This window comes from Chanos chanos, chromosome 9 (genome assembly GCF_902362185.1).
Source record: "Chanos chanos chromosome 9, fChaCha1.1, whole genome shotgun sequence".
In the NCBI taxonomy this organism is placed as follows: Eukaryota; Metazoa; Chordata; class Actinopteri; order Gonorynchiformes; family Chanidae; genus Chanos; species Chanos chanos.
The window spans coordinates 40,410,866-40,432,601 of record NC_044503.1 but is presented as its reverse complement, the minus strand read 5'-3'; the positions used below and the strand labels follow the sequence as shown (position 1 = coordinate 40,432,601).

At 43.8% G+C, this 21,736-nt stretch overlaps 3 protein-coding genes across 6 annotated transcripts in view; 2 read left to right on the top strand and 1 right to left on the bottom strand.

Annotated features, from left to right (window-relative positions):
* u2af2a (U2 small nuclear RNA auxiliary factor 2a) overlaps nucleotides 1-5,990 on the bottom strand; it is an 8,289-nt gene extending 2,299 nt beyond the window's left edge. Inside the window, exons 1-8 of one of the 3 annotated variants that reach the window (XM_030783480.1) lie at nucleotides 5,499-5,990; nucleotides 4,707-4,908; nucleotides 4,389-4,492; nucleotides 3,782-3,933; nucleotides 2,286-2,402; nucleotides 1,485-1,623; nucleotides 1,025-1,104; nucleotides 234-356 (exon numbers count right to left, since the gene is read on the bottom strand). In XM_030783480.1, the coding sequence (XP_030639340.1) occupies nucleotides 234-356; nucleotides 1,025-1,104; nucleotides 1,485-1,623; nucleotides 2,286-2,402; nucleotides 3,782-3,933; nucleotides 4,389-4,492; nucleotides 4,707-4,908; nucleotides 5,499-5,547 (966 nt within the window). In that variant the 5' untranslated portion in view covers nucleotides 5,548-5,990. The remainder of the gene's footprint in view (nucleotides 1-233; nucleotides 357-1,024; nucleotides 1,105-1,484; nucleotides 1,624-2,285; nucleotides 2,403-3,781; nucleotides 3,934-4,388; nucleotides 4,493-4,706; nucleotides 4,909-5,498) is intronic. The other 2 variants (XM_030783479.1, XM_030783481.1) reach the window with 2 other exon arrangements.
* A 1,061-nt stretch (nucleotides 5,991-7,051) lies between these two features.
* zgc:92606 (gamma-aminobutyric acid receptor-associated protein-like 1) lies at nucleotides 7,052-11,608 on the top strand. Its single transcript, XM_030783495.1, has 5 exons — nucleotides 7,052-7,214; nucleotides 8,541-8,630; nucleotides 10,118-10,196; nucleotides 10,899-11,017; nucleotides 11,203-11,608. The coding sequence occupies exons 2-5, from the start codon at nucleotides 8,541-8,543 to the stop codon at nucleotides 11,266-11,268; spliced, it is 354 nt and encodes a 117-aa protein (XP_030639355.1). The 5' UTR covers nucleotides 7,052-7,214; the 3' UTR covers nucleotides 11,269-11,608.
* An 882-nt stretch (nucleotides 11,609-12,490) lies between these two features.
* Nucleotides 12,491-21,384, top strand: si:dkey-26c10.5 (early activation antigen CD69). 2 transcript variants are annotated; one of them, XM_030783493.1, is made up of 7 exons: nucleotides 12,491-12,842; nucleotides 13,349-13,450; nucleotides 15,543-15,641; nucleotides 16,490-16,591; nucleotides 18,756-18,904; nucleotides 19,562-19,662; nucleotides 20,363-21,384. In XM_030783493.1, exons 1-7 carry the CDS (start codon nucleotides 12,752-12,754, stop codon nucleotides 20,487-20,489), a joined length of 771 nt encoding a protein of 256 aa, XP_030639353.1. In that variant the 5' UTR covers nucleotides 12,491-12,751; the 3' UTR covers nucleotides 20,490-21,384. The 2 variants fall into 2 exon arrangements, with proteins under 2 accessions (XP_030639353.1, XP_030639352.1); XM_030783492.1 differs by having other exon boundaries at nucleotides 15,540-15,641.
* The last annotated feature ends 352 nt before the right edge of the window (nucleotides 21,385-21,736 follow it).

Here is a 21,736-nt window from a genome sequence, read left to right as displayed (position 1 = left end):
ACGGGATTATCGACTTTTAACAACTGAAAAAAACGACTGTAACGCTCTCTCTCGCCGCGTCTTCTTTTAAACCGTAATCGCTCTTACAGCCTTTTGCTTTCCTACGCCGCCCTACTCTTGTTGTTATCGTTGTTACTGTTTATTTCATTTGTGTTGACCTCTGAAACCGCTTGGTATTTACTTATAAAAAAAAAAAAACGACAAGAGAGAGGGAGGGTGGTTTCCGTGGTTACCTGGTCGCTGATGTTGACGTCCACGTACTCACAGAAGGCGTATCCTTTGGACAGCCCCGTGGCGCTGTCCTTCACCAGGTTAAAGGCTTTCAACGGCCCAAACGACGTCAGCAGCTCTTTCACCTGTCAGTCAAAACCAGCCAGCCAATCAGCTCTCAAATTCAGCGATTCACGTCAACCGCTCTCTCTCACCGGCCAGTCATTCAAACAACGGTCCAATCGGACGACCAGGTTATTATAATCATAATGCCTGAGGTCTGTTCTCCTCTCTCACACGCCAATCAAACTTATCACTGACCCAATCAGTCTGATCAGCTAATCAGCGACCCAATCAGTCTGATCAGCTAATCAGCGACCCAATCAGTCTGATCAGCTAATCAGCGACCCAATCAGTCTGATCAGCTAGTCAGCGACCCAATCAGTCTGATCAGCTAGTCAGTGACCCAATCAGTCTGATCAGCTAGTCAGTGACCCAATCAGTCTGATCAGCCAGTCAGTGACCCAATCAGTCTGATCAGCTGATCGGTGATCCAATCACATCTTTGCACAAGAGGAGATAACCACTGATTCATTCATCCATCTTTTCCTCTGTCCATCCATCCATCCATCGTGCCCTTTAACCTTGTTTTCTTTCCCTTTTTCTCTCTGTTTATCCTTTGCCTCTGTCTACTGGCACACACCACTTACATCCAGCTGTGTTTCACACTGTACCTGACCCAGCCCACAATCCACTGGACCAAAAACAGAACATATAGGACAGGGAGACCTGGTTGCCTTGACAACGCACTGACCTGGTCGTCATTGAGGTAATTGGGCAGGCCTCCGATGAAGAGTTTATGGGCGGAGTCGGGAACGACAGTCGAGACCACGCCTACAGAGACAGAGAGACAGAGAGAGACAGAGAGAGTTCATGTTTCTTTTCAAGCTTTCATAAACAACAGTGGCACTGGCAAAGAAAGAAACTGAATGCTGGGAACAGAGACAGAGACAGAGACAGAGAGAGACAGACAGAGAGAGACAGAGACAGAGAGAGAGAGAGAAAGAGAGAGAGAGAGAGAGAGAGAGAGAGAGAGACAGGCCTGACTGGCTGCATTCACACTTGGGTTTCTACACAGAAATAGAAAAGAAAGAAATGAATTAAGGAAAGAGAGAGAGAGAAAAAGACAGAAAACGAGAAAGAGAAAGAGAGAAAAAGACAGAGAAAAAGAGAGAGACAGAAGGAGAGAGAGAGAGGAGAGAGAGGGGTCATACCTGGGACATATACACTGGGGTTTTCACTCATGCCAGGCAGAGGCTGGTAGTCGTGTGGACGGCGAATTTTCAGGCTCTGTCCCTGGAAGATGATGCCGTCGAACGCCATGGCCTGGGTCGTCTCATCCACCGAACGGAACTACGGAGACCACAACGTTAGCACAACGTCACCACAACATTCGCACGACATTCACAGATGCTGACCGCTCATCTCACCCACAGAACAGCACTATGGGGATGATAACACCATCACAGCGTTCACACAACCACACCAACCAGTACGAGAGATCTCCGTGCGTTACCATGACTACCCATCACAATGTTAGCACACTTCATCTGAGGAGATTCTGTACTTTTTTTTTAACTGATAAGTATACTTTAAAGATTAATGTCTCTTCGCAGTTTTGGCAAAGACTACTAACTAAACTTTCCACCAATGCTATGACCAAGGAGACAATCCTATACTCAGAAATACAGTTTTCAGACTGCTGTGTGCTGGGATGTGTAGTTTTCAGACTGCTGTGTGCTGGGGAGTGTAGTTCTCAGCCTGCTGTGTGCTGGGGAGTGTAGTTTTCAGACTGCAGTATGCTGGGATGTGTAGTTTTCAGACTGCCGTGTGCTGGGATGTGTGGTTTTCAGACTGCCGTGTGCTGGGATGTGTAGTTTTCAGACTGCCGTGTGCTGGGATGTGTGGTTTTCAGACTGCCGTGTGCTGGGATGTGTGGTTTTCAGACTGCCGTGTGCTGGGATGTGTCGCTGTTTTAGACCAGTGTAGAGTGTGATGGGACAGGAAGTACCAACCTCGAGGAAGGCAAAGTTCTTGTCCTGATTAATCTGCACGGCGAGGACCGGGTTTCCCGGGGCCTGTGTAAGTCCACCCAGCCTCATCTGAGCGTTAAAGAAGTCCATCATCGACTCCTGACACACACACACACACAGACAGAGAGAGAGACAGAGAGAGACACAGAGACAGAGAGAGAGAGAGACACACACACACAGACAGAGAGAGAGACACAGAGACAGAGAGAGAGAGTGAGAGAGAGAGTGAGAGAGAGAGAGAGAGTGAGAGAGAGTGAGTGAGTGCATCTCTAAAATGACAGGACAATCAGATGTCTTCCCTTTGTGATTCATATGACTTGTTTTCAGTTTGGATGTGATTCATACGACCTGTTTTCAGTTTGGATGCCAGTAAATATCTGAACATCAGGAAAGCGGCTGGATATGCCAGCAACACAAAACAAAAAGCTCAGCATTTTCCCTGAAATAAATGATTCAACCGCGACTTCCCTCTTTCTCACATTATAATATGATGTCTAATTTAGTCACAGAGTGATGCAACTTCTCATATTTCAAAAATACGATGTTATTTTTTTTGTTCATCTGAAAATCAATGGAAGGTCCTAACTTGCTGTCTAATCACATTTGGCCTGACCAGAGCTGGACAGCATTTCGGGCGCAAAGAGAAGATGTTCTGGTTCCAGTTCTGCTTTATTTCAAGCCCAGTATCTCTGTTTACAGTCTCAAAGGGCTTTACATGCCTAAAGGTTTACAGTAAACAAAGCAGGACGGCACCCCCTGACTTAGACCTCATAGTGGGCAAGAAAACACTCCCCCAAAAAACCCCAGGTGTAGAAAAGAAAAGAGAAAAAAAACAAAGAAACAAAAAAACTAACAGAACTGTTCCTGTCCAGCCTGGCGCTGTGTGGGGAACTGGACCGCGGTAGAACACGGCAGGTCTCTCACGGCCAGTCTAAAACATACAACTCCTCCCGCTTCACACAACACACACACACAACCCCTCCATTTCACAAAACACATGCAACCCCTCCTGCTTCACACAACTCACTCACACACACACACACACACACACACACACACACACCTCCTCCTGCTTCACACAACTCTCACACACACACACACACACACACACACACACACACACCTCCTCCTGCTTCACACAACACATGCAACTCCTCCTGCTTCACACAACACAACACACACAACTCCTCCTGCTTCACACAACTCTCACACACACACACCTCCTCCTGCTTCACACAACACATGCAACTCCTCCTGCTTCACACAACACAACACACACAACTCCTCTCGCTTCACACAACACGCAACCCATTTTCAAACGTCACAAAAAGTCACTCTTCGTCCGTCTTGTCTTTTAACATTTGTCTTGACTGAGAACGGGCCTATGAACAATGACAGAGCATGTCACAAAAGTCTGTCTTTTTTCTGTGCGTGCGTGAGTGTGTCTTTTTTCTGCGCATGCGTGCGTGAGCGTTCACCTCTGTGATGCCAAAGGGGATGTTGCCAACATAAAGGCGTCTGGCCTGGCGTGTCATCTGACTGCCAACCACGGGCACGGGCGTGGGCGTCACTGCCAAACCATCAGGGGTCATAGTGGGCAGCAGAGCTGTGGCTGGAATCTGACCAGCAGCTAGAGAGAGACAGAGAGAGAGAGAGAGAGAGAGAGTGAGAGAGAGAGGGAGGGAGGGAGAGAGTGAGAGCGAGAGAAAGAGACAGAGATGGAGAGAAAGGAGAAAGAGAGAAAGAGAAAAGGGGAAGAGACAGAGAGAAGAAGAAGAAGAAAAGGATGTGACAATCAAAAATCAAAAACCGATAGAGAAAAGAACAGAAATACAGGGTGTGTGTGTGTGTGTGCGTGCGTGTGTGATAATGCAGAAACAGAGAGTGTTACAGAGAAAGATGAAGAAGCATAAGGACACTTACTGACAGAGAAACAAACAAACAAACAAACAGGGAAAATACCAATGAGAGCCAGAGAGAGAGAGAGAGGGAGAGAGAGGAAGAGAGAGAGAATGAGAGAGAGAGAAAGAGAGTGAGAGAGAGAGAGAGAGAGAGAGAGAGAGAGAGAGAGAGAGAGGGGCTCACCTTGCATGGCTTTGTACTGCATGGGTGTAATGTGTTCAAAGCCTGGGGGAGGGACGTCCCAATACTTCTTCTGTTTCTTCTTTTTCTCGCGGTGCGGAGAACGACTGCACACAAAAGACAGACAGATAGAGACAGAGAGAGAGAGAGAGAAACAGAGAGAGAGAGCGAGAGAGGTGTGTGAGGCCCCAAGAGACATGGAGATGGAGACACATTTGAGCAATTGCGATTAAAGGGTGGGGGTGGGGGAGGACGGGGGAGGACGGGGGGGGGGGAGACTGGTAAACAAATAATTTGTGCCAACGACCCCCCCCCCCCCACCCCCGTTGTGCCCGGTGCGTGCCCCGCATCACGTTAAACAAACGGCACCTGCGTCTGTGTCTGCGGTCTTTACTGTCGCCATGGCGATCCCGGCTACCCCTCCTCTCCCGGTCCCGATCCCTGCTCCTCCTCTTCCTCTCCCGGTCTCGGCTCCGGCTCCGTGAGCCGCTGCGGCGGTGATGCTTGTTCTCCTTGTCCCTCTCTGTTTGCCCGTAGGGGAAGCAAGATGAGAGTTAAATACAGAAGCTCATTCACGGGTTATCAGCTGGAAAAACGCACCAACAATGTCACTTTTTAAAATAATAAAAAAAAAAAAACTAAACCCTCAAAACTAAGGACTTGTTTTATTCAAGCTAATAAAACATAGGTGAGGTGATACTCGCTGCCCACTGTGCAGAGAATTAAATGCCAGACGTCTTACAGAGACACTCTTGTTTCTTTCTTTATGAACAGTTCGACTATAAAAAAAAAAAAGTCCATTGCTCCTTCACCTGATGCCTATGTAAACGTTACATGTAGAAGAGCAAACACGTTCTAGTAGTTGGTTAGAGAAAAGCTTGCTTCTAGCTTTGGTCCTGCAAAAACTGTGTATTTAGAGGTTTATACTTGAAAGTTCAGCAAAAACACGGAAAACATGGAGCTCCTAAAATCAAGCGAAGACGTGCAGATTACACTTTCTGCAGCCACATTTAGCATGCTAAACAGTTGTCCCGCCCACAGTACACGCACCTGGTGCGTTTACAACGACAAATGAATTAAACAATATTATGTTGAATTATATTTTCTCCTTACCGTGTTTGTTTTCGCTCAACTGTCTCTCAAACTCGTCAAAATCAGACATTTTAGTAAAACTCCAGCACGGCGCGTGAAGATAACGCAGCTAGCTAGGTGGTGAAGAGCTAGCCCTGGCTAGCTACAGTAACGTAGTCAGCTAATGTTTGAAAGCAATGCGCGTGGCTGCAAGTCCACTATTCAACAGATATTACTTTCAAAGCAGGGAAAGTAATATTTCAGCCCAAATGAGCTACAAAAATTGCATTAAATGAAACACGCAACAACAATACACAGGGGTTTTGCACAATGCTCGAGTTAGCAACGGCTTCTGGAAAAAACGTGTTTTCCCAATGCTGTCTTATTGGTCAATTCCAAACAAAGTTTTGGCGACAAAACGATAAAGTCCAGACAAAGGGGACGTTCTGTGAGTAATCGCACCCAAGCCGGTTTGTAGGAAGCAAAACGATCTCGATTATTTTAAATTAAAAAAAAAAAACTGAAATCGTCCCAAGGCCGAGAGGATGAGACGGCTCACTGAGGTCAACTACCGTGCTCGACCACTTCCGGGTCAGTATATTTTACAACTAACAGAATTGAAAGGGGCAGGAGTCCATTTTTCGTTGTTATTATCATTATTGTTTGCCTATTAACTTGTCCTAACTATTGATATGTATAGCTTTGTGTTTCTCGACTATCATTTACAACCATTAATAGTGCATGTGTGAAAGGTGTCAGAACAGAACACATTGCGAACGCAAGACACACTGATTAATTTCAATCCAAAACTAAACCTTTATTCTTGTTGTTTTAATGCAGTTCTTCGCATTAATCAACGTAGTGTGTGTTTTGCTCACAGTATACTTATCTTTAATAGTTGTAGAATTTTAACATTTAGAGAAAAGAAAGTCAGTACATTTAAAAATGCATGTTGCAAAACTCTAGGCCTGTTTTGACTCAAGCACTCATCCGTATTAAATTAAAAGAAACAAAAAAAAAACAACAACATATTTTTCAGTGTTTTTCAGTGGCTCTTACTGTTCTGTGTTGTATGCATTTTAAGTGCAACTATGCAAGTGAATTAACACAATGGGGGAAGAAGGTCTTATTTCAACCAGAGCGCAAGTAGGCCTATGTGTCAAGAGTTAATACAACCAACATTGTTCAAGGACGAGTAAAACGTGAGTTTTTGTTCTCTTTTTCTACGAGAGAGAATCGCACTGCCCCCGTTGATGTTTAACAGTTTGTGCTGCCAGAATTTCTGTGTTGTCCTGAAAAATGACACGTCGAGCACGTATTCCAGCATGGCAAATCTCGCTTCATTTTGGCCCATTTTTCTCCCTCTGGATTGGCCTATTGAGCTATCAATCAAGGCAAATCAAGGCGGGATCCACATAACATCCATTTGAATGACAGTACATTCTGCCGTATCGAAGTCCTGTCAACAAACCTAACGGCTGCCTCTTGTCCATCTCTGATTGGATAGAGAGCGTATCTATCTCTAAGTGGACAGTTCATTGGTCAACTAGTCAAACATCGGGCGGAACAAATTTTTGTTGTTGTTTTAGTAAGATAAGTGGACCAGTCGACATTTTAAAAATAGACCCCAATCTGAGAGAATTTGAGGTATTGATTTGGAATAATTCGTGGAAACCACGCATTGTCTTTCTCATCTAACAAAACTGAACGAGGGAGGTTAGAATCCCTTCAACTGAAATCTTACGACCGCATTCAAAGGTAAGTTTTTAGCGATCATGTCGACTGCTCCACTTTAGTGTTTTGTACCGCTGCATTGAAGTATTCGTCCAGAAGTGCCGTGGAGCAATAAAACCTTTTAAATTTACAAGAGAATTCTCAACATCTTTTGGGATGGTTGTCGTAGAGATTTTTAGAGATGTCGTTAGTTACTGATATTGCACAATATTGGTTGTGATACGAGCTTGCGAAATTCTTGTACCATATTTTTACCAGCTCTCTGAGTCTTCCTCGGATACACTCAGAATAATTCAATATAACTAGGCCATGATTAATCATGTACTCATTTTATTCTTTGACTAAGGTGCTGGGTACAAGATATTGAAACGTTGGAAACGTCATTGTTGGTAATTTACGATAGAATTGAACATAAATGACAAACATCATGAAGAGGCCCGTAAAGACCCCAACTAATGTGTTTTGCTGAGTGCCACCAGGCCACATTTGTTTTCGCAGTGCAGTTGACGAACTTGAGGTTGTTTGTTCAATAAACGCAGCAAACTGTTATTTGTAATAATAATAATAGTAGTAGTAGTAATAATAATAATAATAATAATTGTTGTTGTTGTTGCTGTTATGGTACTGTGTATTAGCTAAAAATTAATTGACGAACAAAAAGTTCAAAATGCTTCATATCCTATGCCATTTCACGTCTAATGTTGTCTTAATTTAATGTTTACTTTGAAGACAAACAAAAAACCTTCTCTCATGTATATAGTCATAAGCTGATACTGCTTTTTTCGATCTCGTAATCGAAATCGTTTATGCAATTTGTCTATCTTTATGTGACTTTTTTTTTTCCCCAACCAATATGTTGCCCTGTTCCGTGGCGATAAAACCAGCTGAACGCGTTTTCGGGACCCGCTGGCCTTACGCGGAGAAAAACATTTTGTTATCTAGGTGTTAAGACTGCACAGTTTTGAAGCCACAGTTAATTTTATCAGCTTGTGTTTATCGGGAGATTAAATGTCGGTGAGAGGGAAGAATGCGAGTCTGGTTGTAATGGCTTTCGATTCTATATTGTGTTTTTTTACATAACCGATTTTGTTAAGGAATGTTAAAAGAATCCACATTGCCAGCAGTAAACCTGGTGTGTGTGTGTGTGTGTTTGTGTGTTGTGTGTGAGAGACAGAGAGAGTGTGTTAACGTGTGACTGTGAATCAGCAATTGAGGTTGAATCTGAGATGAATGTGTGAGTGTCAGAGAGGCCTGACTGTCTGTGTTGATGATTCAGTCAGTGTGTCAGCCAGTCACTGATAACTCTCTGTGTGTGTGTGTGTGTGTGTGTGTGTGTGTGTGTGTGTCCAGATGAGCAGTCAGTACCAGCGCAGTGTTCCTCTAGAGGTGAGGAGAGCAGAGGGGGAGAGAGTCAGAGCCAAACACCCCGACAAAATACCAGTAAGCACAACCATCGCTCCCAGTTCATCCCCACTACTACACCCAACTCATCACTCCCAGTTCATCCCCACTACTACACCCAACCATCGCTCCCAGTTCATCCCCACTACTACACCCAACCATCGCTCCCAGTTCATCCCCACTACCACACCCAACTCATCACTCCCAGTTCATCCCCACTACCTCACCCAACCATTACTCCCAGTTCATCCCCACTACTACACCCAGCCATCGCTCCCAGTTCATCCCCACTACTACACCCAACCATCGCTCCCAGTTCATCCCCACTACCACACCCAACTCATCACTCCCAGTTCATCCCCACTACCTCACCCAACCATTACTCCCAGTTCATCCCCACTACTACACCCAACCATCGCTCCCAGTTCATCCCCACTACTACACCCAACCATCGCTCCCAGTTCATCCCCACTACCACACCCAACTCATCACTCCCAGTTCATCCCCACTACTACACCCAACCATTACTCCCAGTTCATCCCCACTACTACACCCAACTCATCACTCCCAGTTCATCCCCACTACTACACCCAACTCATCACTCCCAGTTCATCCCCACTACTACACCCAACCATCACTCCCAGTTCATCCCCACTACTACACCCAACTCATCACTCCCAGTTCATCCCCACTACTACACCCAACCATTACTCCCAGTTCATCCCCACTACCACACCCAACTCATCACTCCCAGTTCATCCCCACTACTACACCCAACCATCGCTCCCAGTTCATCCCCACTACTACACCCAACTCATCGCTCCCAGTTCATCCCCACTACTACACCCAACTCATCACTCCCAGTTCATCCCCACTACTACACCCAACCATCGCTCCCAGTTCATCCCCACTACTACACCCAACTCATCGCTCCCAGTTCATCCCCACTACCTCACCCAACCATTACTCCCAGTTCATCCCCACTACTACACCCAACCATCGCTCCCAGTTCATCCCCACTACTACACCCAACTCATCGCTCCCAGTTCATCCCCACTACCTCACCCAACCATTACTCCCAGTTCATCCCCACTACTACACCCAACCATCACTCCCAGTTCATCCCCACTACTACACCCAACCATTACTCCCAGTTCATTTCCACTACATCCTACCATTACTTCCAGTTCATTTCCACTACATCCTACCATTACTCCCAGTTTATTTCCACAACACCCAACCATTACTCTCAGTTCATTTCCACTACACCCAGCCATTACTTCCAGTTCACCCCCACTGCATTAACCCACTACTCCCAGTTCACTTCGATGTTCAAACATTTGGTCCAGGTACATCGTCATAGTCATAACTTCAAACCAGTGCTGCCAGTACACATACCAGTTTGACCTGTCTGAGTGTGTCTGGAGCAGACGGTTGTATATGTTCAGATTTGGGTCATTTCTGATTATGAGAGAAAGTTTTGTTTGTTTTTTTCATTTGTTTGTTTGTTTGTTTCTTGTCATCAGATCATTGTTGAGAGAGCGGCCAGGTCGCGAGCGCCCGAACTAGACAAGAAGAAATACCTGGTCCCCTCTGATCTGACAGGTGAGAGAAAGGACAACACAACACCTCCTCTCTCCTCCGGTCCCTCCCTTCACCTCCTCTCTCCCCCGGTCCCTCCCTTCACCTCCTCTCTCCCCCGGTCCCTCCCTTCACCTCCTCTCTTATCCAGTCCCTCACTTCACCTCCTCTCTCCCCCGGTCCCTCCCTTCACCTCCTCTCTTCTCTGGTCCCTCCAGTCCCTCCCTCACCTCCTCCCTCCTCCACTCCCTCCCTTCACCTCCTCTCTCCTCCAGTCCCTCCCTTCACCTCCTCTCTCCCCCGGTCCCTCCCTTCACCTCCTCCCTCCTCCAGTCCCTCCTCTCTCCTTCAGTCCCTCCCTTCACCTCCTCTCTTCTCCGTTCCCTCTTTCTCTCGGTCTGTTCAGACTCTTCTTCAAATGCTTTACGCACAGTAAAAAGCAATGCTTTCTCCTTGGCTTTGACCCACAGGAGTGGAAAGTTGTTTGAATGTTTGTGGCGCGAATCTATTCCTCACTCTTGACCTTGTTATTGTTGTTCTTGTGTGTGAGTGAGTGTGTGTGTGTGTGTGTGCGCACGCACACATTCAGTGAATCTCCTGTCATCTCTTCCTCTAAATGACAAATATAGCTAATGGAGTGGTTTCTGTTTGAGTATATTAATGACTCCTCATCTGCTCTCTGTCTGTCTGTCTGTCTGTCTGTCTGTCTCTCTCTCTCTCTCTCAGTGGGCCAGCTCTGTTTCCTGATCAGACAGCGTGTGTCAATGAGACCAGAGGAAGCCCTCTTCTTTTTCGTCAAGAACTCTCTTCCTCCATCCAGTTTACCTCTCTCTGTCGTTTATGAGGTAAAAAACAAACGCACATGCACACACACACACACACACACACACACATACACACACACACAGATAGATATATAGATAGAAGAAATACAGCAACAACAGTGAAAGGAATTGTGATTATAATGAGTATGTTATGAACCATAGTTATGGTTGTGTTTTGTTTTGGTTTTGTTTTGGTCTGTCTTCAGGAACACCATGAAGAAGACCTGTTCCTCTACATGACTTACAGCAACGAGAGTGTGTACGGAGCCTGAGAGAGGAGGAGAGAGGGAGAGAGTGCGTTTGTGGAGCCTGAGAGAGGAGGAGAAGAAAAGAGGAAGAGGGAAGGAAGGAGGGGGGGGGAAAGAAGAAGTGGTGTATTTTCTGTTTTTTTTCCCACTGTTCATAACCGAGTGGTTAAATAAGTGTACAGTGTAGTGGGTCAGCTAGAGGGCGCTGTTCATTTCTGTTAGTGTTTTTTTGGGGGGAGTGACCATAACATATATCATTCTCATGTGGTGTGATGGGAAAAAAAATATTGTAAAAAAAAAAAAAAAAAAAACACAGGATTTGAGAGATGGATAGAGCAGAGATAAGAGGAGAGTGGATAAAAGAGAGAGAGTGAGAGCAAGTGAAAGAAAGAAAGAGAGAAAGGAGGAGGGAGAAGTGTGGTCAAAACACTCATCTCTGTTTTCACCATTTCTCTCTCAAAAGTGCAAACTTGTATTTAATGCAAATAGTTTTTTGTTTTTTCTTTTTTTTTTTTTTGTAAAGTATTATCAATAACTTTTGTGAAAAAAATAAAACTCTTGAAAATCATGACTGAAGAAAGACTGTCACCATTACATCATTTCCTGCTGCCAAAAGAATGTTCTCTTTGCACACATGCACAAGTGTGTGCGTGTGTGTGCGCGCGCGTGTGTGTGCGTGTGTGTGTGCATGTGTGTGTGTCTGCATGTGTGTGTGTCCGCGCGCGTGTGTGTGTTGGGAAGAACAGCCGTGCTGATATCCCCTCTGAAACTACTTTCCGTTCACTGTTATATCTCCATTGGTAAACTTGACTGTGCCAGAGCATGACACATGTATGAAAGAAAAGTTGTTGTTTTTTTTAAACAATTTCTCCTCTGACAGCGTGTCTCTCCCGTGCTGCTCTGGCATGGTGCTACACCACCATTTTTTTTTCCCAAGACCATTCTACCAACAGAGAGAAGGTTCTAGAGACAGATGCCATTGTCAGCAGGTCTTAGTTAAAGCCCTGTGCTGAGATGCCTTAAGATAAAACACAGCAAAACATCATGTTGTCAACACTACACGAGACATGATGAATCACTCTCTTCTGATAAATGGAGAAGAAGAGAGAGAGAGAGAGAGAGAAAGAGAAGAGAGAAGGGGGAATAAGAGGGTATAGAAGTGCGTGATGAGGAAGTGAGTGAAACAGAGAGAGAGAAAAGATAAGAAAAAGTGGACCCAACATTGCAGTGTCGGGAAGCCTCTGGTTATGCATCTCACGCAGACGGGGAGATTGATAACTTTGATGAGTTCTTAAAGCAAAGGACCCGCATTCGATTCTGTCCATTTTGAGAGTTTGAGTTGTGTTTGTGTGTGTGCGTGAGCGTGTGTGAGTGCATGTGTGAGACAATAGTTACATAAGTAGCTATTTTTTCTGAGCTGTTCACGCGTGGTTGGATTGTTGAGAATTTAACCGGGAAAACGAAACTTAGGATTTGAAAGACAAAGACAGACAGAGAGGTGAATAAAATGGACGTGGAATTGGATATGATCGCCGCGGCGGAGGAAAAAAGAAAAGAAATAGAGGGAGAGAGAGGAGCAAAAAGTGGTGTAACAAAAGGTAAAGAAATAAAAATAAAAATAAGACCCCATGTTTCAAGTTTTTTCAGTCGTAATTAATAGAGCGCATTAATTAGTCTAATCATTGCCATTGCTGATTCATTCTTATTACTCATGCAGTTAAATTTGTTTTTCTCATTTCATACTTCTTTGTTTGTTTGTTTGTTTCTTTCTTCTTTTCCCTCTCATTACCTTGTGGGCTGACCAACAAAATGCCTTCTCTCTTTTCACATCTGCTGACCTTTTATTCATGTTCTTATGCCCATCTCTTGTATTCATGTTCTTATGCTCATCAATCTCTCTCCCTCTCTCTCTCTCTCTCTCTCTCTCTCTCCACCCTCACTAATCTCTTCTTCACTCACTCACTCACTCCCTTGTGCTCCATCATCCCCTGTTGGGTCCGACTCTCTCTCTCTCCATCAACCTCGTTAACACCACCTCTCTGCCCATTCCCATCTCTCTCCTACTTTCTCCCTTTTCTTTCACACATGTTCTCTCCCTCTTCAGGTGATGAGGAGGCAACTAACGACTATTCACCCCTGAATCAGCCGACTGAAAACATTTACTCGGAGGCTCTGGCTCTCCGGACACCCATAATGTACGACAAAGGTATGCCAGCTCGTGCTCCCATTCACTTGTCATTCGATCAGTTATTCACGCACCACCATCAGCGCATGCGAGAAAAACTCGGCCATATAATAACGCGCACGATTCTACAATCAGTTGATTCGTTACCCTAACCAGCAGGTGTTCTGCAGGTTTTTCACTCGGCTCTAACACTTAGTAGGATATGTAAGAAATACGGACTAAAAGTGTTTTTCCCCCCATCAAAAACATTCGCTACACGTGGTAGCCAACTGTGGACCCAGTTGTGAAGCAGTCAGAGAAGAAACTGAATAGTTCACTGGAATAGTTTTGGATGTGCTGTTGAGCAAAGATTTATTGGACAGACCTGGACAGGTTTTTACGACTAAAGGACCTACAGTGATCGGGTGAACAAGAAGAGAGGCCTAAAAGAGGAACAGAGATTGATAAAAAAAAAAAAAGAGAGAGAGAGAGAACGATGGAGACAGTGGTCAGTGGATCAAAAAAAAAAACCAACAGCGAAACTGAAAAAAAAAGTTTTGTTGTCCTCTCGCAATACGCAGTTAAAAACGGGGAGAATCTCTTTTTTCTCCTCTGCGTCGTTGCAGATGTTCGCAGCGCCTTTCAGCTAAACCCTTACGATCATATGACCACACAGATGTAGATCCTTGTCATATATTTTAACTGAAAACTCTTTTTCCCCCCATACCGACTATAGTCGGTACTGGTGATTTTCTGGGGTGGTCAGGAGCGCGTGAATGGATGTCCTCTGGTTTTTTGTTGTTTTTTTTTCCCAGAAGAATTATGACTCTTCTATTTCACCATTGCTCAACGGTCAAGGCCCGTCAGTCGACCGCGAAACTGCAACTGATTCAGTAATTCTTCTTAATCAGACTTAACCAAATTATTTAAAAAAAAAAAAAAAAAGGAACGAAAACAAGATTGCGGCACTTCTGCACGGGTGGTTTGTGCTTCAGCTTTGTAGTGCTTTTATCACATTAAGAATGAACACTGCGTAATGTTTCAGTGACACCTGAGGGTATTGAGGAGTGCAATATTTAAGATGATGTCGCCAAGGTGAACTGGGAAAAAAAAAACCCTCCTCACGTTTGTTAATTGTTTATCAGCTGTTCGTGGTTTGATATGAATTCCACGTCTGAAGTAACGAATCCGATTACGCGTGGCATTTTTGGAGCGCTGTCACTCAACGTGTAGGTTTTACTGGTAAGAAGTAGCCTGTATTTAACGAGTCTATTTTTTGGTCACTGTTCAACCCAATCAGTCTCCCAGAAATGGAATTTTTTATTTTTCCTTCAGCTTGTACTTTTTGTTTTACTTCAAAATTTAGACCCAGTCACGTTACATCGTCGTGTAATGCAGACAATTTACCCCCTTTCCTGTTTTCTCGCCCCTATCATGGCGTACCGCAGCCACTATCTCAAAGTCAAGGCTGACTACGGACGTTGTTTGGTAATTTCCCTCAAACAACAATTAAAACGGCGCCACATCTTGTAAACATTCGTGAGCATGGTCTACATAAGTCTCTCCAAGGACTACTGCTCCGTCTTTCAGCTACTGTTCAGATTTCCAGGTCGCACAGGGCAACAGAGAAAGAGACAGACCGACTTTTGTACCACATCGATGAATAATACATCAGGACGGACGGCGTTGCCATAGAGATTCCGCATGAAACCCCTTCCGAGTCTTTGGGCTCAGATCGAGACGCTTAAAAAAAAAAAAAAAAAAAACTGGTTCGGGGGTGTTGGCACAGATTTTGTACCGCGCGGAGGCGAAAACAGCGAACAACGCGAGGCAACAACACATAACGCGAAAGACCAATCAACTCGAACCGCCCAAGTAAACCTAAGAGAGCTCGCTATGTACGTGAAACTGTGTAATTTCAGATATGATACTGCAGCAAAAGTTCCGGACGAACGGAAGGAGCCGCCATGCTCAGGTGACGCACAATCACAATCGGCCTTTTAAAGAATTAGTCGGATTTTTGAAATGTCGGATTCACAGGGAAGAAATAAACGTTCGTTTGTCGCTTGCCACCGCATTTAAAATGTCTGCCTTTTAAACTATGTTCTGGTCTGTTGTCTTTGTTTGTAAGCAGATGATTACAAAAGGATTCGTTTGTACCGCGGCATTTCCGTTGCTCTTCTGTTTCTGTGCCTGATACTTCTCATCGTGGTTGCAGTCATGGGAACGAAGCGTAAGTAAGCCGAAATACCCTGGCATGTTAGCGTTTGTTTCCTATGATTTGTCGAGGGAGAGTTCGTATGTTGCGGATTTAACAACCACACACACGCACACATACACACACACTCACGCGCGCACAAACACACACGGAGGACCCTCAGAGGATCCTCTGCCGTATCCAAAAACAAAAACGTTGGACTGAATTAGATCTAACCCATTTACTTCATTTTCATGGAACTTACTGTGTGTGTGTCTATATGTTTGGTTGTATGTGTGTGTGTGTCTCCATGTGTTTGGTTGCGTGAGTGTGTGTGTGTGTGTTTGGCTGAATATGTGTGTGTGCGTGTGTCTGTTTGTGATTAGTTGCATATGTGTGTGTCTGTGTGTATGTGTTAGGTTGTATATGGGTGTGTGTGTGTGTGTCTGTCTGTCTGTATGTGTTTGGTTGCATATGTGTGTGTGTGATTGGTTGTATATATGTGTGTGTGTGTGTGTGTGTGTGTGTGTATGTGTGTAATCTTTAAAGAAAAGTTAGAAAATCTGTCTGTATCCCATGTCTCCACAGGAGCGGTGGTGCTTGCTGTTAAATGGTTATTAAAATGTTATGATTATTTTTACGTTTGAATTGTAGGAAACATGCAGACATTGCATGAATTTTAGTAAAAAATTCAAAGTTCACACATCATGGTTATTAATATATCTCAAAAATCAGTGCATACAACAGAGGCCAGATATGGGATTAGATCTGTGGTGAAGTTAAGATCAGTAAATATAAAGAAAATGATTTTGAATATTGAAAAACACTCTCTCTGTCTCTTTCTCTGTGTGTCTATCTGTGTGTGTGTGTGTGTGTGTGTTCAGTGAATTCCCAGCCAGAATGCGCTGCAAAAATGACTTCAGTGTCAGGAACATGTTCCCCTGAAACGTGCCGGACCATATACCCACTAGAGAAAACCTGCAAAAGTGAGTGTGTGTGTGTGTGTGTGTGTGTTTGTGAGGTTATTGTGAGTAAAGAGTAAATGCCATCCAAGTACCATAGTTGATTAAGATGAGAGAAGATAGAGGACAGAGAATCACTGATTGCATTGGCATTCTGGGACCTGTAGAAAGGATTGTGACTGTTACACCTTGTCATTCGTACACATTTAGACACCTGTTACAGACTGTTAAATACAGCCATTCATACACATTCAGACTCCTGTTACAGCCTGTTACACATGGCCATTCACACACATTCAGACATCTGTTACAGCTTTTTACACATGGCCATTCACACACATTCATACACCTGTTACAGACTGTTACACATGGTCATTCATACACATTCAGACACCTGTTACAGCCTGTTACACATGGCCATTCATACACCTGTTACAGCCTGTTACACATGGCCATTCACACACATTCAGACACCTGTTACAGACTGTTACACATGGCCATTCATAGACATTCAGACACCTGTTATAGTCTGTTACACATGGCCATTCATACACATTCATACACCTGTTACAGACTGTTACACATGGTCATTCATACACCTGTTACAGCCTGTTACACATGACCATTAATACACATTCAGAGACCTGTTACAGACTGTTACACATGGTCATTCATAGACATTCATACACCTGTTACAGACTGTTACACATGGCCATTCACACACATTCGGACACCTGTTACAGACCTTTTTACACACAGCCATTCATAGACATTCAGACCCCTGTTACAGACTGTTACACATGGTCATTTATACACCTGTTACAGACTATTACACATGGCCATTCACACACATTCGGACACCTGTTACAGACCTTTTTACACACAGCCATTCATACACATTCAGACTCCTGTTACAGACCTTTTTACACACAGCCATTCATAGACATTCAGACACCTGTTAACCTGTTACAGACTGTTACACATGACCATTCATACACATTCGGACACCTGTTGCAGACTGTTACACATGGCCATTCACACACATTCAGATACCTGTTACAGACTGTTACACATGGCCATTCATACACCTGTTACAGACTGTTACACATGGCCATTCATACACATTCAGACACCTGTTACAGCCTGTTACACATGGCCATTCACACAAATTCAGACACCCGTTACAGCCTGTTACATATGGTCATTCATACACATTCAGACAACTGTTACAGACTGTTACACATGGTCATTCACACACATTCAGACACCTGTTACAAACTGTTACACATGACCATTCATACACATTCAGACAACTGTTACAGACTGTTACACATGGTCATTCACACACATTCAGACACCTGTTACAAACTGTTACACATGGCCATTCACACGCATTCAGACACCTGTTACAGACTGTTACACATTTTTGGCCAGTTTTTGTGGTTGTCCTCCAGCGTCATGGAGGCTCCCACCAGCCATACAGAGCAGGGTTGAATGATCCTCTGGTGCCCCCTAGTGGCCATGACATCCTCAGAGACCAGGTCAATGGCCCCTGATCTAAATCGTGTTATACACTAAAGTCTTTCCAGATCATTCGATCATCACTGGTTGTATACACACACAGTGTCCTTATGAAACATGGTATGTACTGTCAATCCACTGTCACATCCATTTTACACAATACTGATATTACATAGAGGTCATACTGCAATTTCTCCATGTAATTACAAACAAACAAACAAACAAAACAAAAACAAAGAGCAAAAACAGAGGCCTTTGGTGAGAACTTGCTGCAGTGTCCATCCTTGTGTCTGACTTGACTTCTCTTTCACCCACTTCCTGCTCTTATTGTGTTACACTCACATGATGTGCTTCTCTGTCCTTCTCACTGTCTGTCTGCTCTTCCCTTCTCTCTGTCAGTCTGTCTGTCTCTCCCCTTCTCTCTGCTCTCCCTTTCTCACTGTCTGTCTGTTCTCCTCTTCTCACTGTCTGCCTGCCTCTCCCCTCCTCACTGTCTCTCTGCTCCCAGCCAAGGTTCCCCAGGTTTCTTCATGATATTCACTGTATATTTGTTTTGAAGGTGGTAAGACTTATACCATGATTTTTAACCTCCATCAGAGACTCACTTAACAAAACAAAGACTGTTTCTCTCTCTCTGTCTCTCTCTCTGTCCATTGGTCTGATGTAGGGTACTGCTCTACTTGTGAGAGGGGCTGGCTGAAGCATGAGGGCTCATGTTACTACCTGTCTGAGAGAACGCTGAGCTGGGACATGAGCAGGAAAGAGTGCCAGAGGAAAGGTGGAGACCTGGTTGTCATTGGCAACCAAACCGTACAGGTGTGCTGTTGACACTTTTTTTTTATGATTGTTGTTAATCCTCACTCTGTTCTGAATTTTTTTTTTACATTAACATTTATGCATTTTGTGGATCATTGTAAACCGACCTACAATTCATTCAGTAGTCATCCCGAAACTAGAACAGAACACCCAATCTGCAATCCACATGGCCCTCATCATGCCCCTGCTATAACCAGTGCCCTGCAGCCTGTACTATAACCAGTAGTGTGCAGCCTGTACTATAGCCAGTAGTGTGCAGGCTGTACTATAACCAGTAGTGTGCAGCCTGTACTATAACCAGTAGTGTGCAGCCTGTACTATAGCCAGTAGTGTACAGACTGTACTATAACCAGTAGTGTGCAGCCTGTACTATAACCAGTCGTGTGAGGGCTGTACTATAACCAGTAGCGTACAGACTGTACTATAAGCAGTGCCCTGGTGCCCTCTGTCCAGTCCAGAGTATAAAGGAGACTGGGTTGGGTTCTTTTCCTACCCTCTGTGATCAGTCTGAAGCCATGAAATCAAACGCCATCACGCTTTGCCTTTTGTTTTCAATGTCTCTCTTGTCACCTGTCCCTGTTTAACAGTTCTCCTGGTCTTTTTCTCTTTGAGTTGTGGTCTCTCAGTGTCTGTGTGTGAATGTTTTTATGTGTGCAGACTTTTTTGAGCAGTCGTGCCAAACTGACGTACTGGATTGGACTCAGTCATGAGGGATCCGGTCCATGGACCTGGATTAACGGGACTCCTCTGAGTGAGAGGTGAGAACAGGGCTTCACTGTTATCAGACCCTCTGTACTGACAACACAGCCAACAGACTCCACACTGTCTGAGTTCAGTCAGACAACAGACTCCACACTGTCTGTGAGTTCAGTCAGACAACAGACTTCACACTGTCTGTGAGTTTAGTCAGACAACAGACTCCACACTGTCTGTGAGTTTAGTCAGACAACAGACTCCACACTGTCTGTGAGTTTAGTCAGACAACAGACTCCACACTGTCTGTGAGTTTAGTCAGGGGTTGTGTTTCAGACCAGAAGCTCCTTTCTGTATTTAAAAGTGATGTGTGTTGGCTGCCTACCTACCTTTAGATCTGTCTATCTATCTGTCTATCTATCTATCTATCTATCTATCTTTTATTTAGATATAGGTATACTGGATACTGGACATCAAAATTTGTGCGAATTTCTACAAAATTTATATAACTAACTTCTGCTTGGTAAAATTCTATGTCTTTTTTGTGATATCTAATATCTTTTATGAATGTTAAAAAGAATGTAGTCATTCATCTTAATTTAATTTGGTGTACCTTTATTCAAAAACAGCTTACGTTCTCTGTTTTCTCCATTTCATAATTCTGTTTTCGTTTTAACTGTCGTGTTTCAGGGTTAACGGCGTAACACTGGATTTGGTTGAGGTGGTGACTGTATTAACATGAAACCTTTTTCCTTTATTCAACAGCTTCTGGGCTCCAGAGAAGGCGCAGCAAGGAGGCTGTGCTCTGCTGGAAAAATCCCAGTCCGAGAAGAACTGGCGAGTCTCTCATTGTGCCTCAAACACGTACTACATCTGCCAAAAGACCGTTTAGAGTTCGCTGACGACCACACCATTCGTTCCCGGGCCTTCATTTTACTGTCTCTGACCATATATTCACGTTTTATAATCTTTCTCATCATCACAGCGCTTCACTATTCAGTCCTTTCATAACACTGAGTTTTAAATTAACTACAACCAGCAAAGTCAAGATAATCATTTGTGATGAACAATCAAGTACATTTGCTCTAGGGTGACACTGTAGTCACAGTATATGTGTAGAAATGGAAAAAAAAAAACTGTAGTTGTACTCTTTGTACAAGTATTACTATTACCTTTGCACTACTCTGAATGTAAAAGCTATGGGGCTGTTTTTTAATTGCACTAAAATGCTTCCTGCTCCTGTTCCGCGCTAATACAGTGGAATATTTTGTTTTCTAAAATACATTGTCTGGCCAGCAGTCTACAGAAAGCGTTCACACAGAGGGACTTTTTTAAATATTCAGATTCAAGTAATTTCCTCTAAATATTTTTAGATATCCAAATCAGAGTCTGTATTTTGACGTTTGTCTATCAAAGGACGGGAAAACTGATTTAAAAATTCGGTTGAATTTCTGTCCTGTTTAGCATTTTGAGTATTGTTGTAACCACACGACACTGCAGTTCTGTTTTAGCAAGCTAAAACTGACAAAATAATAATAACCTTAAGCATTACACAAATCATGCCAAAATACAGTACAGGATTCGATCTACGAGTGTTTTATTAAAACCGTCATTAAAAAAGAATGTTCGCCGATTTTGGGCTTTTTGACAGAGAAAAGCATTAGTGAATCGGTTTCTGCACACTAACACACGCAAATATATTTCAGGTGTTTTGAAAGTTTCTTTGAATACCTTAAAGCGTCTTCTTTGAATTGTAACTTTCTTTTCACAAACTGATCTAATAAAATCTGAGCAATGGCATATTATATTTGTGATGTTACGTGTATTTAAAGTGGCTCCACTCAAAAATGATCTACATGCCAGTGCTTGCAGCTGCTCAATTTCAAGACGATACGATTAAGCAATCCTCCATACTGTCGAACATTTAATACTGTCAGACGATCCAGACATTAAAGCCTTACCCATACAATATGCGCTGATGGAAACCATAGCGACATAGTTTAAGCATGTTAGATCATTGTTATTTTCTCGTTAATGCAATATCGTTTACAGCGATGTATCTTTGTCGGCCCGCTATAACCTTGAACTCTTGAACAGAGACAGAGAGCAACACATCATCGGAGGGAAAACATTCCACGA

Excerpts from the sequence above, each read along its gene's own strand:
- si:dkey-26c10.5 (XM_030783492.1), top strand. The coding sequence starts at position 12,752 with ATGGACGTGGAATTGGATATGATCGCCGCGGCGGAGGAAAAAAGAAAA. Across the intron at positions 18,905-19,561 it reads TTGGCAACCAAACCGTACAG|ACTTTTTTGAGCAGTCGTGC; the intron begins GTGTGCTGTTGA and ends TTATGTGTGCAG. Across the intron at positions 19,663-20,362 it reads GGGACTCCTCTGAGTGAGAG|CTTCTGGGCTCCAGAGAAGG; the intron begins GTGAGAACAGGG and ends TTTATTCAACAG.
- zgc:92606 (XM_030783495.1), top strand. The coding sequence starts at position 8,541 with ATGAGCAGTCAGTACCAGCGCAGTGTTCCTCTAGAGGTGAGGAGAGCA. Across the intron at positions 8,631-10,117 it reads AACACCCCGACAAAATACCA|ATCATTGTTGAGAGAGCGGC; the intron begins GTAAGCACAACC and ends TCTTGTCATCAG. Across the intron at positions 11,018-11,202 it reads CTCTCTCTGTCGTTTATGAG|GAACACCATGAAGAAGACCT; the intron begins GTAAAAAACAAA and ends GTCTGTCTTCAG.